General features: G+C 40.6%; 1 protein-coding gene across 1 annotated transcript; it reads left to right on the top strand.

Moving 5' to 3' along the window:
• Window positions 1–1,126: 1,126 nt before the first annotated feature.
• On the top strand, window positions 1,127–2,718 carry LOC107826255 (uncharacterized). Its single transcript, XM_016653222.2, has 2 exons — window positions 1,127–2,231; window positions 2,457–2,718. Exon 1 carries the CDS (start codon window positions 1,162–1,164, stop codon window positions 2,206–2,208), a length of 1,047 nt encoding a protein of 348 aa, XP_016508708.2. The 5' UTR covers window positions 1,127–1,161; the 3' UTR covers window positions 2,209–2,231; window positions 2,457–2,718.
• Window positions 2,719–15,292: the final 12,574 nt, after the last annotated feature.

The raw sequence follows: 15,292 nt of genomic DNA, 5'->3' as shown, positions 1-15,292 counted from the left end.
GATTAAGCTCTTTGGAAATGACCTACTGAAAATGCTACACATAAAACTCCCCCACTCCTCCCCAAGTTGAGGGGTGGGAGGTTTGATTTGGACCCTTACCCTATTGTTAATATCGAAATAGATAATACAAAGGACGGGAACATAAAACCAAAACCTCCGATAAAACACCAAAGTTGATGATCTAAGTTAAGTTATTGATTCTTATACGTTGATTGGAAGTGCACAATGGTCTTTGCATACTATCAAAGTATGAATTGGTTCTTGAATTATATCTCTTAATATGATGTATTGTGTTTAATTAATTCTCTACTATTCTCTATTTTTATAGGCTAAAAGATCCTGACATGCTTCTTGAACACATGTGAAGGTTAGTTAACTATAGTCAGAAGTACACAAGAATTAACTTGTACACCTATCCGTGATCGAAAAACTTAACTTGTTCTAAGCTGAACTGAGTCCTCCTATCCATGTCCGATTCTTCACTAGAAGCATTAATCATACAAGGAGAATTCAACTTAATTTACTGTATTGGTTATCATTTACATAGTTTAGTTATAAAACTTTGGAGCGACACAATGATTGACACTACTAATCATGATTGAATATTAACTTCACTCGATTTATCAATTTCTCATACAAGTGAATTAATTTCACTCTTTGTGATTTCAGTAGTAAATGTCAAGTTTCATAGTTTTTTCTTTTTGAAATTAGTCATACATGTGAATAGAACATTAATTTAAGTTAAAAGCTAGCTGCTCTGATTTCTGTAACTGAAATCGTGCAAAGTTGAGGCATCCACATTTGTTTTTCAAAGTTCCAGTACTGTCTAAAAAGATAGAAAGTAAAAGGAGACTTTTCTCTTTGAATTATTGCATCAGAAATAGTATAGCTGCCATAATAGTTTATTCCTTTGCTTAGCTTGCAGCCTCTATCGAACAAAAAAAGTGTACCAACTCAGGTCAATTTGAGCCGACAACATGACAAAACCAAATCAAAATGCATATATACTCTAGCTTTTTTACTTTACTTTGGTAGGTTTTAAGTGAGACTTTTACCTTCATTTATGAAAATCTTGAAAAGGGTAATTGTCTAAATGAAAGCTATATAAAGGGGTCGTAGTGAAGCTTAAGAAGACAACAACTTTTCTCATTTGTTTCAAAGATGGGGAAAATGGCTTCTCTATTTGCCACTCTTTTTGTAGTTTTAGTGTCACTTAGCTTAGCTTCTGAAAGCTCAGCAAATTATCAATACTCATCTCCACCACCACCTAAGAAACCATACCTCTACAAGTCTCCTCTTCCACCAGTGCATGTCTATCCATCACCACCCCACCACCCTGTATATAAGTCTCCACCGCCACCTAAGAAGCCATACCACCCTTCACCAACACCATATCATCCTGCACCCGTTTATAAATCTCCACCACCACCAACTCCAGTTTACAAGTCACCACCACCACCCAAGAAGCCACACTATCCTCCACACACCCCGGTTTACAAGTCGCCACCACCACCAACTCCCGTTTACAAGTCACCACCACCACCCAAGAAGCCATCCTACCCTCCACACACCCCAGTTTACAAGTCGCCACCACCACCAACTCCGGTTTACAAGTCACCGCCGCCACCCAAGAAACCATACTACCCTCCACACACCCCTGTTTACAAATCTCCACCACCACCGACTCCAGTTTACAAGTCGCCACCACCACCCAAGAAGCCATACTACCCTCCACACACCCCGGTTTATAAGTCTCCACCACCACCAACTCCAGTTTACAAGTCGCCACCACCACCCAAGAAGCCATACTACCCTCCACACACCCCGGTTTACAAGTCACCACCACCACCAACTCCAGTTTACAAGTCACCACCACCACCCAAGAAGCCATACTACCCTCCACACACACCAGTTTACAAGTCGCCACCACCACCAGCTCCCGTTTACAAGTCACCACCACCACCCAAGAAGCCATACCACCCTTCACCAACACCGTATCATCCTGCACCAGTTTACAAGTCACCACCGCCACCAGTGAAGCCATACCATCCTTCACCAACACCATACCATCCTGCACCAGTTTATATGTCTCCACCACCACCAACTCCTGTTTACAAGTCACCTCCACCACCAACTCCAGTCTACAAGTCTCCACCACCACACCACCCCTATGTTTACGCTTCTCCTCCTCCTCCCTACCACTACTAAGAAGTAACATCACGAAGTTGAAGGTAATTAAGCCAAATTAATTAAGACATTTTCCAAATGATATGTCAAGAATGCAAAGCAAATTGCATATATAACTGTGTTCATGCAAAACATTAATATAATATAAAGAACTGCGCTCTCTGCTTCTTGTTTTCTTAGCTTCATTTATCAGTTATTAGCTGTTCAGAATTTTCAGTTTCTTTTGATATTACTAAGAACCTAAGCACACAATGTATATTCTTATGCAGGAAAAGCATAATGTTGAGCTAAAAGAAAAGGCTTTTCCCAATTTCGAGAGGCAATGAGAAAAGAAGAAGAAAAAAAAGAGTAAATAATAAGCCCCACAGGAGGCGAAGTTCTTTTGTAGCTTCATGTTGTCTAAGCTATTGATATTGTTTGTACCCTATATTTTATTTCTCTGTCTTTGTGTACGTATGTTTTGCTCAGTTTCGATCTCCTTGCAAAATGCAGAGATTATGAGATGAATAAAGTGAGTTATATGATTATATATTTTCTCCTCTCTCTAGCTAGCCTTTTGTTTTCTCTTTTTTTAATTTACTTTTCTTTATATCAAACCATTTTAGGAGAGGGCCAGTAAAACACGAAGATTAGAAGAAACATTTTTTTTTTATGACTATATATTTTCAAATTGATCATATCGCCAGACCTAGCAAATTAAAGTACTCCTTCGGCTTCATCTGGCAGTGTACGGAGAATGGATGACTTAATAGTATTCAGTATGAATTTGGACATAAAATCTTCAAAAGTGTTAGTGAATTTAACTATTTAAAATTTAACACCCGCGCGATATTCGGTCAACATTAAAAAATATTAATTAAATTAAATTGTGATCGGACTTGTTTGAACAAATTATATCGTATTGCTTTAATAAATTTCTTATTTGTCTATGTGATATACCCACTAATAAAATTGCTATTAAATTAAAGGGACTTATATAGTTATTGAATAACCTTTTTGTTCTATATTTTTCTTTATTCTATTACCCAATGTTTAGTATTTTTATATTGTTAACAAAAATTTTTATTAGCATATTGTTTAATATTTTTTTTGCTCGCTTTCTTTTTGTAATATATATATATATATATATAATTAATCTTAAAATATTTTTTTATTTTAAATTTTATTCTGTTGTTGTCAATAATATTATCTGAATTTTTATGAATAAAATTTCTCTTAAATTAAAGGGACTTATATAATCATCGAGTAACTTTTTTTTTGTATTTTTTATTATATTATCCAATATTTAATATAATTGCATTATTAATAAAAAATTTTATTAGCATATTACTTTGTTTAATATTTTTGTCTACTACTTTCTTTTTGTAATGAGACTTATATAGGCATCGAATAACTTTTTTGTTCTGTACTTTTATTTATTATATTATCCAATATTTAGTGTTGTTGTATTGTTAATAGAAACTTTTAGTGTCATATTGCTTTATTTAAATTTTTGTATGCTACTTTCTTTTTATAATATAATAGAAAATACATATTTTTTTATTTTTTATTTTATTCTATTATTATCAATAATATTTTTTGAATAAATAAAATTTTTATTTTTTAAAAAAGAACAAAAATTATTAAAAAAACAAAGAAATTTTAAATTGGGAGTTTTTATTTATTAAATGGCAATTTTTAGTTTTTTTTTTATTTTAAAATAATTTAAAAACTCCAACTTGAAACTACTCTCCAATTTGAATGGACAGTTTTTTTATTTTTTATTTTTTATTTTTTTATTATAAGATATTTTATTTTATTATTTATAGATATTTAAATTCAAAAATAATAACCAACAACTAATTATTAACTACTTATACCATGCGGCTTTTTTCTAGGCTACCATTTGGCTTAAGGAGAGAGCTTTTTCCTTTCCTTTTAATAATATATAGATAACTAATTATTAACTACTTATGCCAAGTGGCTTTTTCTAGGTTGATATTTAGCTTAAGGAGATGATTTTTTTTTTCTCTCCTTTTAATAATATATAGATAGATTATGTATTACTAGAGATACTAACTTATGAAATATCTATTATTAATGAATTGACAACATCTGCTATCCTAAAAAAGTCATCACAGCTACTTCAAGCTTGAAGAACTTTATATATGTCTTTAGCAAGCATATCAGTTAAAAAATTTCTTTCGTTCAGAATGATATTCTTTCTCTTCTTATGTAATTTTTATTTTAAAATCAAGAGAAATAGAAATATGCAACAATTCTTTGAAATATTGTTAATGTACTTCACTCCTGAATATGCACTTTTCACACCTAGCTAACACAAGTTTTTCTTTGAAGAGAAAATTTTCTGAAATTCATACTTAGGGAAATATGAACTACAGTTGGCGATTGCTGTCATGCAAATGTGCAAGCTTGATCGGGATAATATCATTAGTGTAACTTAGCGTCTAGCAATAATCCAGATCATAAGATGAAGTCAAATAGATAAATCATTCCTGAAGTAGCCATTTTCAATTCATATACTCTTTCATCCTATATTTGGTTAATGCGCGACAAAGCTAGAAACTAGTGTTATAATCAAGTCAACAAATTTTCTACTGAAATTACGGTAATTGACCAATACGCGTACGCCCACAATATTAGTAATTTACGGAATTCGGATCGGAGTACCGTGTCAATTCGAATATTAATTTTAATATTTTTAAGATAAAATTTATATATTAAACAATTATCAAAGATACTATAAATCACCATTTATATCTCAGTAAATAAAAGGATGTTTGACTCCCCACGGTAATAGTGGCATTCTTGGAGAGACAGTAGTAGTGTCAAAAGAACCTAATTACTCAAAAGATAAGAGGATTGGAGTGTTCGTAATATAAGAAAGACAAAGAAAAATGGGTAAGTGTTGCTTAATTAAGATCGCCCAAACATGCATGAGTTATGTCATGGGCGGCTTTCCGGCCGTGCCCCATGAACCCTTGGACACGCCCCATGGTGTCCTAGCAAGCCTCCCAACGCCTAGCGGTATGGTCGGCCTCGTAGTTTTGTCCGTGCCAAGTGACAAGCGCGCTTGTGTCTATGTCGCCCCACCGATAAATGAATTGGCCAAACACAAACTATTTTTTTCAAAAGTACTTATAAAAAAAGTACGTCTGAAAAAAAATACTTTTCAAAATAAGTAGACTTTAGCAGATTGGCCAAACGGGCTCTAAGTCATTTTCATTGTAAATATAGAGTAGTTTTATTTCATGTATTTACATTATGTCTCTCTAGCTTAGTTAGGTCAAGTCCTCTAAACTTGGGTTTAATTTCTTTAAGTACTATTAGGGGAGATCGAGCAATCAAACTTTCTAACAAGCAAATAATTCTCTGTACTGGTGTCTCTCTTCCTCGACACCGTGTTGCTTTTCTGTAATAGATTTTATTAATGCAATCAAGCTTTCTTTCATTCTCAATTCTCTTTTCTGTTCTCTCAATTGCTCTTGACATTGGTTTTCCCGTACGACACTAACAATCTCATCTAGCGTGCGGAGGGGACCCCTGTTGGCAGATAGTAATCACACATACATCGGTTGCTTAGCCTTATATCGCCCTTCCAAGGAATCTCAAGAAGACGCCACGTAACAGTTAGTATCAGAGCCTAGGCTCTACATCAGACGAGGGAACATATTGCCATTACCATCATTTCTGACCATGGTGAATTATGGGGACCGCATTGCGGCCCTTGAAGAGACGGTTGACGTATTATGACCCATTGTGAATACGGTGCCTGATCTAAGAACCAACATAGTGCAAAGGTTGGATGACCTGGATCGCAGGATGCGACAGGCCGAAGGTGACACAGCGAACGTCGTGACTCTGAAGGAGACCGACAAACGGCAGCCACAAAGGCAACCAAAATTTTTGGTAAATTCGAGGGCCTCCAACAGGAGCGTACTGAGGATTTAGCCTATGGGGCACAAGAGGCAGACAGGGTGATTGCTATGCAACAAACCATAGATAACTTGACAGGCCATCTCAATGTTGTCAATGCTGCACTATAAGGCCTCATTCGAGGAGGTGGAAACCAGATCGGGGGTGCTGTGAATCAGACCCTTGTGCTAAAAAAGCTGAAGATTCCTGAGCCAAAACCATACAATAGAGCTCGAAATGCCAAAGAAGTGGAAAACTTCATCTTCAATATCGAACAATACTTCGATGCCGTGGGGGAGCTAGAAGAAGTTAAGAAGGTAGTAACTGCAGCCATGTATCTTCAGAGTAATGCTAAACTCTGGTGGCGGGTGAAATACAAAACCATCAGGGCCGGTGAAGATACTCGATATGGGAAGAAGTAAAGGCAGCCATATGCCTATAGTTCTTAACCAAAAATGTTGAGTACAATGCACAAAAAAAGCTATGGGAGCTCCACTAAACCAAATCAGTGCGGGAATTCTCCGCACTCATGCTGAACATATGATACATGGGGGAGAAAGACAAACTCTTCACATTATTGGAAGGGTAGAAACCTTATGCCGGTATGAAGCTGCAAAGACAAAGGGTAGACACTTTACCCAAAGCGATCCAAGCAGTTTGGAGTGCCTTGGGGACTATCAAGTGGAAGGATGAACAAATGTTTAAGTGTAGGAGGATGTGACAACCCGGCCGGTCATTTTAAGAATTAACACCCCGATCCCCTATTAACTGCTTTCCCCATATTCATTTCTACTATTGTGAATTGCCGAGAGGATTCGTTTGGAGTTTCGGAGTGTTTTGGGACACTTAGTCCCTAAATGAGAGCTTAAGCTTTAGAATTTGCACCATAGTTGGAGTAGTGTGAAGAAAGCCTCGGAATGGAATTTCGTTGGTTCCGTTAGCTCCATTCGGTGATTTCGGGCTTAGGAGCTTCCGGTTCGACAGTGAGATTTTGATATCTGGGTCGGAATGGAATTCCGGAAGTTGGAGTAGGTCCGTTGTGTCATTTGGGACATGTGTGCAAAATTTCAGGTCATTCGGACGAGGTTTGATAGACGTTTTGATTAAAAGCTGAAATTGGAAGTTTTGGAATCCTTAGGCTTGAATCCGAGGGTATTTTAATGATTTGATATTATTTTGAGCGTCCCGGGGGCCTCGGGATGATTTCGAAAGATTGTCGGAAGAATTGGGAGTTGTTTGGAGCAACTTCAGCTGCTGAACTTCTTTCATAGCCGCACCTGCGGATTGGGAACCGTAGGTGCGTGATCGCAGAAGCGTGGGAGAAGCCGCAGATGTAGCCATGCGCTAGAGGACCAGAAGTCGCAGGTGCAAGAGGTTGAGCGCACCTGCAAGACTACAAGTGCGGTAAGTGAAGTGCAGGTGCGGCCCAGTGCAATAAATGAATTCCGCAGATGCGCACCTGGGACCACAGGTGTGGGTTCGTAGGTGCGAGGAAAAGGCCGCAGGTGCGGAAACCCTAGGCCAGAAACTATATAAGTGTTTCTTCGCGATTTTCAACTCTATTTCATAATTTTTATCTGGGATTGAAGCTTTATGGGAGATTTATGAGAGAGAATTCAAGGGAGCTTCGAGGAGGTAAGATTTTTGGAACCAAGACTCGTTTATATGGTGCTATTTCATTGATTTGGCAAGGAATTTATGGAAAATGATGGTTAGAATTGGGGGTTTACGGGTTGAAATTGGAGACTTCGATTTTGGGATTTGAGGGGTTGTTTGTGGTCTGATTTTGATGTATTTGGTATGTATGAACTCGTGAGAGTGTAATGATTGTAGTTTTGTGAATTTTATCCGATTCCGAGAAGTGGGCCCAAGGGACTTTTTGGGCAATTTTCTTAATTTTGCGTGTTAGCTTCAAATTAATTAGTGGAATTAGTTACTGAGTACCAATGTGGTGTACTCATTCCCTTCCTGCGCATGTTTTTCTTGTGCAGATCCAGGTTCTTCGGCTCAGCCATACCATAAGTGAGGTGAGGCGATCTCTAGAGACTTCAAAATATATCTGCTGCGTCCGCAGACCGATGAGTCCCTCTCTATTCTCTCCTCTAGCTTTAGCTCTCATGTATTTACTTTTGTTTAGACATTTTGGAGATTAGAATACTTGTAGTTATTCAACAACTTGTGATTTCATGAGATTCCAGGTTTTGGGAGTTGATTCAATTTAAGAGTTTATATTTGTATATGCCGAGCGACATCTTAAATGTTTTATTTATGTTCATTCCACAGTTGTTGGCTAGTTTTATCTTTCATTTCTTTTTACGCAAATCGTTAGGCTTACCTAGTCGTAGAGACTAAGTGCCGTCACGACAGTTCACGGAGGATGAACTTGGGTCGTGACAAGTTGGTATTAGAGCTCTAGGTTCATAGGAGTCATGAATTACAAGTCGGTTTGTTAGAGTCTCGCGGATTGGTACAGAGACGTCTGTACTTATCTACGAGAGGCTTTGTAACTGTTAGGAAAATTCCACTTCATTTGATTTCCTTGTCGTGCGTGATTTTTGATATCACAATTCTAAACTTCCGTCTTCTATTCTCTCACAGATGGTGCAGACACGTGCTACTGGATATGACCAGGCACCCGCGCCCCCTGCTAGAGCCGTCAGAGGTTGGGGCCGGGGTAGAGGCCGAGGACGCACTCATGGTGCAGCCAGAGTACCCACGCAAGCTGCCACAGAGGAGCCACCAGCAGCTCCAGCCGGAGTCCAGGCACCTGATACGTATACTGCTACTACTATTCCAGCTCTTTAGGAGACTCTTGCACAATTTGTGAGCATGTACACCACTTTAGCTCAGGCAGGGCTGATTCTCCTTGCTGTAGCCACATCCTATGCCGGGGGAGAAGCATAGACTCCCACCACCCGCATTCCTGAGCAGCGGGTCTAGGTCAATCATATCCTAGAGGTTATACCGGTATCGCCTGTGGCCCCAGTTCAGCCTAAGGATAGGGCATCAACTTCAGAGGATAAACAGCGGAGGATTGAGAGGTTCAAGAAGTATAAGTCTCCTGTATTCAGTGGTTTAGCATCAGATGATGCCCTGAGATTTGTGAAGGAGTGTTACCGTATCCTCCGCACTTTGGGTATATTAGGATCGAGTGGGGTTTCTTTCACTGCCTTCCAGCTTCGAGGAGCAGCTACCAGTGGTGACGTACTTTTGAGTTGGACAGTCCAGCTGAGGCGACATCCCTTACTTGGACTCAGTTTTCAGATATGTTCTTGAGAGAGTTTGTCCCTCAGAGCCTCAGGGACGCATGGCGCATAGAGTTTGAGCATTTGCGCCAGGGCACTATGACTGTTTCGGAGTAAGTTGTTCATTTCGCTGACTTGGCTAGGCATGCACTAGCCTTGGTTGCTACAGTTCATGAGAGGGTTCGTCGGTTTATTGAGGGGCTCATTCCCAGCATCAGGTCTACATGGCTCGTGAGTTGGAGATGGATATTTCTTATTAGTAGGTGGTGAGAATTTCTAGGAGAGTGGAGGGTATGCATGCTCGGGATAGAGAGGAGAGGTAGGCCAAGAGGTCTCCTGAGTCGGGCCATTATTCTGGTGCCTGTGCATCAGCTACAATTCATTAGGGTAGGGTTATATGAGTCGCCCCCTTTTTTCAGCTCTTCCAGCAGCCAGTGGTATTCCAGCTCCTCCTAGACCTCAGGAGCCTTATTATACACCTCCAATATCTAGGGCGCCTCTTGCACGGGGTGCTTTTAGTGGTCAGTCCAGCAGACCTGGCCTGAGCTAGTCACAACCACCACATCCTACCAAAGCTTATTTTATGTGTGGTGACACATGCCATATGGTGATGGATTGCCCACACTTAGGAGGGGTGCACCACCACAAACTCCTTAGCCACATCGTGCCCTACAGAGTTCCCATGCTATGGTTTCAGCACCAGTTGCTGCCCCACCTGCACAACCAGCTAGAGGTGGAGGTCGGGGAGGCAGAGGTCTCCCTGGAGGGGAGGCCAGGCTAGATATTATGCCCTTCCTGCCCGTACTGAGGCTGTCGCCTCCGATTCTATCATCACAGGTATTGTCATGGTTTGTCATAGAGATTCATCGGTTCTATTTGATCCAGGCTCCACTTATTCTTATGTGTCTTCTTATTTTGCCCCGCATTTAGGCGTATCTTGAGATTCTTTGTGTTTCCCTGTTTATGTTTCTACTTATGTGGGGGATTCTCTTATTGTGGATCGTGTTTATCGGTCGTGTTTGGTTGCTCTCAGTGGTTTTGAGACTAGAGCCGATTTATTATCACTCAACATGGTAGAATTCGATGTTATCTTGGGCATGAATTGGTTGATGCCCCATTATGCTATTCTTGATTGTCACACCAAAACTATGATGCTGGCTATGCCAAGTGTACCACGAGTAGAGTGGAGAGGTACTTTAGATCACACACCCAGTAGAGTTATTTCTTTCCTTAAAGCTCAGTGAATGGTTGAGAAGGGGTGTGACGTGTATCTGGCCTATGTGAGAGATGTTAGTGTTGATACCCCTATAGTTGATTCAGTCCTAGTAGTGTGAGACTTCTTGATGTGTTTCCAGCTGATCTTCTGGGTATGCCACCCGACAAGGATATTGATTTTGGCATTGATCTATTGCCGGGCACTCAGCCTATTTCTATTCCTCCATATCGTATGGCCCCTCCTGAGTTGAAGGAGTTGAAGGATCAGTTACATGAATTTCTTGATAAGGTTTTTATTCGGCCTAGTGTATCACCTTGGGGTGCTCCTGTCTTGTTTGTTAAGTAAAAGGATGATTCTATGCGTATATGCATTGATTATCACTAGTTGAACAAAGTTACAACGAAGAACCAGTATCCATTGCCTCGTATTGATGATTTGTTTGACCAGCTACAGGGTACACAAGTGTTCTCTAAGATTGACTTGCGTTCAGGTTACCATCAGTTGAAGATTCGGGAGCCAGACATCCCGAAGACTATTTTTAGGACTTGGTATAGTTATTACGAGTTCCTTGTTATGTCATTTGGGCTGACCAATGCCCCAGCAGCCTTCATGCATTTGATGCACAGTATGTTGCAGCCATATCTTGACTCGTTCGGCATTATCTTTATTGATGATATTCTGGTATACTCTCGGAGTCGGGAAGATCATGAGCAGCACCTGAGGACAGTGCTTTAGACTTTGAGGGAAAAGAAGTTATATGCAAAGTTCTCGAAATGTGAGGTTTGGTTGGATTCCATGGCATTCTTGGGCCACGTGGTATTGAGTGAGGGTATACATGTGGATCCGAAGAAAGTGGAAGTAGTGCAGAGTTGGCCCAGACCATTTTCAGCTATAGAGATTCGCAGTTCTCTTGGCTTGGCGGGTTATTACCTTCGATTTGTCGAGGGGTTTTTATCGATTGCAGCACTTATGACTAGGTTGACCCAGAAAGGTGCTCCGTTGTAGTGGACGAAAGAGTGTGAGGCGAGCTTCCAGAAGCTCAAGATAGCTTTGACTACAGCCCCAGTATTGATATTGTCTATAGGTTCGGGGTCTTATACTGTCTATTGTGATGCCTCGTGGATTGGACTTGGAGCGGTATTGATGCAGAACGGTAGGGTGATTGCCTAAGCGTCCAGACAGTTGGAGGTATATGAGAAGAATTATCCGGTCCATGATCTCGAGTTAGCTGCTATTGTTCACGACTTGAAGATCTGGCGTCATTATTTGTACGGTGTTCCTTGTGAGATCTATACTGATCACCGGAGTTTGCAGCATCTGTTCAAGCAAAAAGATCTTAATTTGCGCCAGAGGAGATGGTTAGAGCTGATAAAGGACTATGATATTACTATCTTGTACCATCCGGACAAGGCCAATGTGGTGGCCGATGCTTTGAGTCACCGGGCAGAGAGTTTGATGAGTTTGGCTTATCTACCGGTAGCGGAGAGGCCCATGGCGATGGATATTCAGGCCTTAGCCAGCCAATTTGTGAGATTGGATCTTTTTGAGCCCAGTCGGGTTCTAGCTTGCGTGGTCTCTCGATCTTCCTTATTTAATCATATCAGGGAGCATCAATATGATGACCCTCATTTGCTCGCCCTCAAGGACAAAGTTCTGCACGGAGATGCCAGAAATGTGACTATTGGTGATGACGGGGTATTGAGGATGCAGGGTCGGGTATGTGTACCTAATGTTGATGGGCTTCGGAGTTGATTCTAGAGGAAGCCCATAGTTCGCGGTATTCTATTCATCCGGGTGCCGAGAAGATGTACCACGATTTGAGGCAGCACTATTGGTAGAGCGGATGAAGAAGGATATAGTTGGGTTTGTAGCTCGGTGCCTCAATTGTCAGCATGTAAAGTATGAGCACCAGAGACTGGGTGCGTTGCTTCAGCAGATAGAGATTCCGGAGTGGAAGTGGGAGCGAGTCACCATGGACTTCGTAGTTGGACTCCTACGTACTTTGAAGAAGTTCGATGCCATTTGGGTGATTGTGGATTGGCTGACCAAATTCGCGCATTTCATTCCTGTGTGTACTACCTATTCTTCGGAGCAGTTGGCAGAGATTTATATCTGGGAGATTGTTTGTCTGCATGGTATTCTATTTTTTATCATTTCAGACAGAGGTACTCAGTTCTCATTTGTTCTGGAGGGACGTACAACATGAGTTGGGTACTCGGGTGGAGTTGAGCACAACATTTCACCCCCAAATGGACGGACAGTCCAAGTGCCCTATTTAGATTCTTGAGGATATGCTCCGTGGATGTGCGATGGTGTTTGGAGGTCTTGGGATCAGTTCTTGCCACTGGTGCATTCAGATGGCACTGTATGAGGCTTTGTATGGTAGGCGGTGCAGATCACCAGTGGGTTGGTTTGAGCCGGGTGAGGCTAGATTATTGGGCACAAACTTGGTTCAGGATGCCTTGAAGAAGGTTAAGGTGATTCAGGATAGACTCCGTATAGCCCAGTCCAGACAGAATAGTTACTCGGACCGAAAGGTTCGTGATGTTTCCTATATGGTTGGAGAGCGGGTCTTGCTCCGGGTTAATGCCTCGATCCCCTATTAACAGCTTTCCCCGTGTTTATTTCTACTATTGTGAATTGCCGGGAGGATTCGTTTAGAGTTTTGGAGTGTTTGGGACACTTAGTCCCTAAATGAGAGCTTAACCTTTAGAATTTGGACCATAGTCGGAGCAGTGTGAAGATGGCCTCAGAATGGAATTCCGTTGGTTCTGTTAGCTCCGTTGGGTGATTTCGGGCTTAGGGGCGTGTTTGGATTGTGTTTTGGAGATCTGTAGCTTAATTAGGCTTGAAATGGCGAAAGTCGAATTTTTGAAGTTTCCGGTTTGATAGTGAGATTTTGATATTGGGGTCGGAATGTAATTCCGAAAGTTAGAGTAGGTCCGTTGTGTCATTTGGGATGTGTATGCAAAATTTTAGGTTATTCAGACGAGGTTTGATAGACTTTTTGATCGAAAGCTGAAATTAGATGTTTTGGAATCCTTAGGCTTGAATCCGAGGGTGTTTTGATGATTCGATGTTTTTTTGAGTGTTCCGAAGATTGGTACAAGTTTGAATAGTGGTATATGACTTGTTTGTATTTATGGTTGTGGTCTCGGGGGCCTCGGGATGATTTTGGAAGAATTGGGAGTTGTTTGGAGCAGCTGCTGAACTTTTGTCATAACTGCACCTGCGGATTTGGGACCGCATGTGCGTGATCGCAGAAGCGTGTGAGAAGACGTAGATGCGGCCATGCACTAGAGGACCAGAAGTTGCAAGTGCGAGAGGTTGAGCGCACCTGCGAGACCTCAGGTGCGGTAAGTGAAGCGCAGGTGCGACCCCAGTGCAATAAGTGAATTCCACTGATGCGCACCTGGGACCGCAGATGCGGGTTTGCATGTGTGAGGAAAAGGCCACAGGTACGGAAACCCTGGGCTAGAACCTATATAAGAGTTCCTTCACGATTTTCAGCTCTATTTCACCATTTTTACCTATGATTGAAGCTTTTTGTGAGATTTCTGAGAGAGAATTCAAGGGAGCTTCGATGAGGTAAGATTTTTGGAACCAAGACTCATTTATATGGTGTTATTTCACTGTTTTGACAAGGAATTTATGGAAAATGATGGTTAGAATTGGGGGTTTAGGGTTTGAAATATGAGACTTCGATTTTGGGATTTAAGGGGTTGTTTGTGGTCCAATTTTGATGTAATTGGTATGTTTGAACTCGTGAGAGTGTAAGGATTCTTGTTTTGCGAATTTTATCCGATTCCGAGATGTGGGTCCGGGGGTCTTTTTGGGCAATTTTCTTAATTTTGCGTGTTAGCTTCGAATTAATTAGTGGAATTAGTTACTTGAAGTTATATTTACATTATGCAATTGATTTGAATAGATTTGGGCCAATTGGAGTCGGGTACTTGTGGCAAGAACGTGATTTTGAGTTGATTGAGCTGGTTCTAGGCAAGTGAGTTACCTAACCTTGTGTGGGGGAACTCCCCTTAGGATTTTATTATTGTTGTTATATGAGTGATGTATACGTGAGGTGACGAGTGCATACACGTGCTAATTATTAAAAATCCCGTTTTTATTAAGCTAATACCATGTTTTCTTGTAGTTTAGCAAATACTTTTATTTGAAGCCTCTTGTTTAGATTAGGAAAAGCACGCCATTTGTTTTAATTGCCTTCTTGCTTTAATTGCCTACTTGTACTCTGTACAGCATGTTAGAGTAGAAATTCCTGTCTAATTCTTGAATAGAATTGTATACCTTTTTGAGATGGTTGTATACTTACTTTGGGACTACAAGACGATATCCCAGGAGATCCCCTTGCTTGTTTACTTTGGGACTACAGATCGGTATTCCGGTAGATCCCCCTGCACATTTATGATTGGGACTACGGGACAACACCTGGTAAATTCCCCGTACTGGATATTTACTTTGGGACTACGAATTTGGTATTCCGAGAGTTTCCCTTGCATATTTATGATTTGGACTATGGGACAATATCCCGGGAGATCCTTTATACATTTACGTTTGGGACTACAAGATGATATCTCGGGAGATCCCCTGTTGCTATTTTTGTGTACTGAGTTAGATTCTTTTATGTAATTTTATTCGTTATAGACTGTTATCATTTTAATTATATTGTCGTATTCTATACTGTTTTACCTTATTTTTCATCTATAATCAGTAG

Source organism: Nicotiana tabacum, chromosome 16 (genome assembly GCF_000715075.1).
Source record: "Nicotiana tabacum cultivar K326 chromosome 16, ASM71507v2, whole genome shotgun sequence".
Classification (NCBI taxonomy): Eukaryota; Viridiplantae; Streptophyta; class Magnoliopsida; order Solanales; family Solanaceae; genus Nicotiana; species Nicotiana tabacum.
This window is presented reverse-complemented; position numbering and strand designations above follow the sequence as displayed.

What these genes read in the sequence shown, in the direction of transcription:
- LOC107826255 (XM_016653222.2), top strand. Translation starts at nt 1,162, where the DNA reads ATGGGGAAAATGGCTTCTCTATTTGCCACTCTTTTTGTAGTTTTAGTG.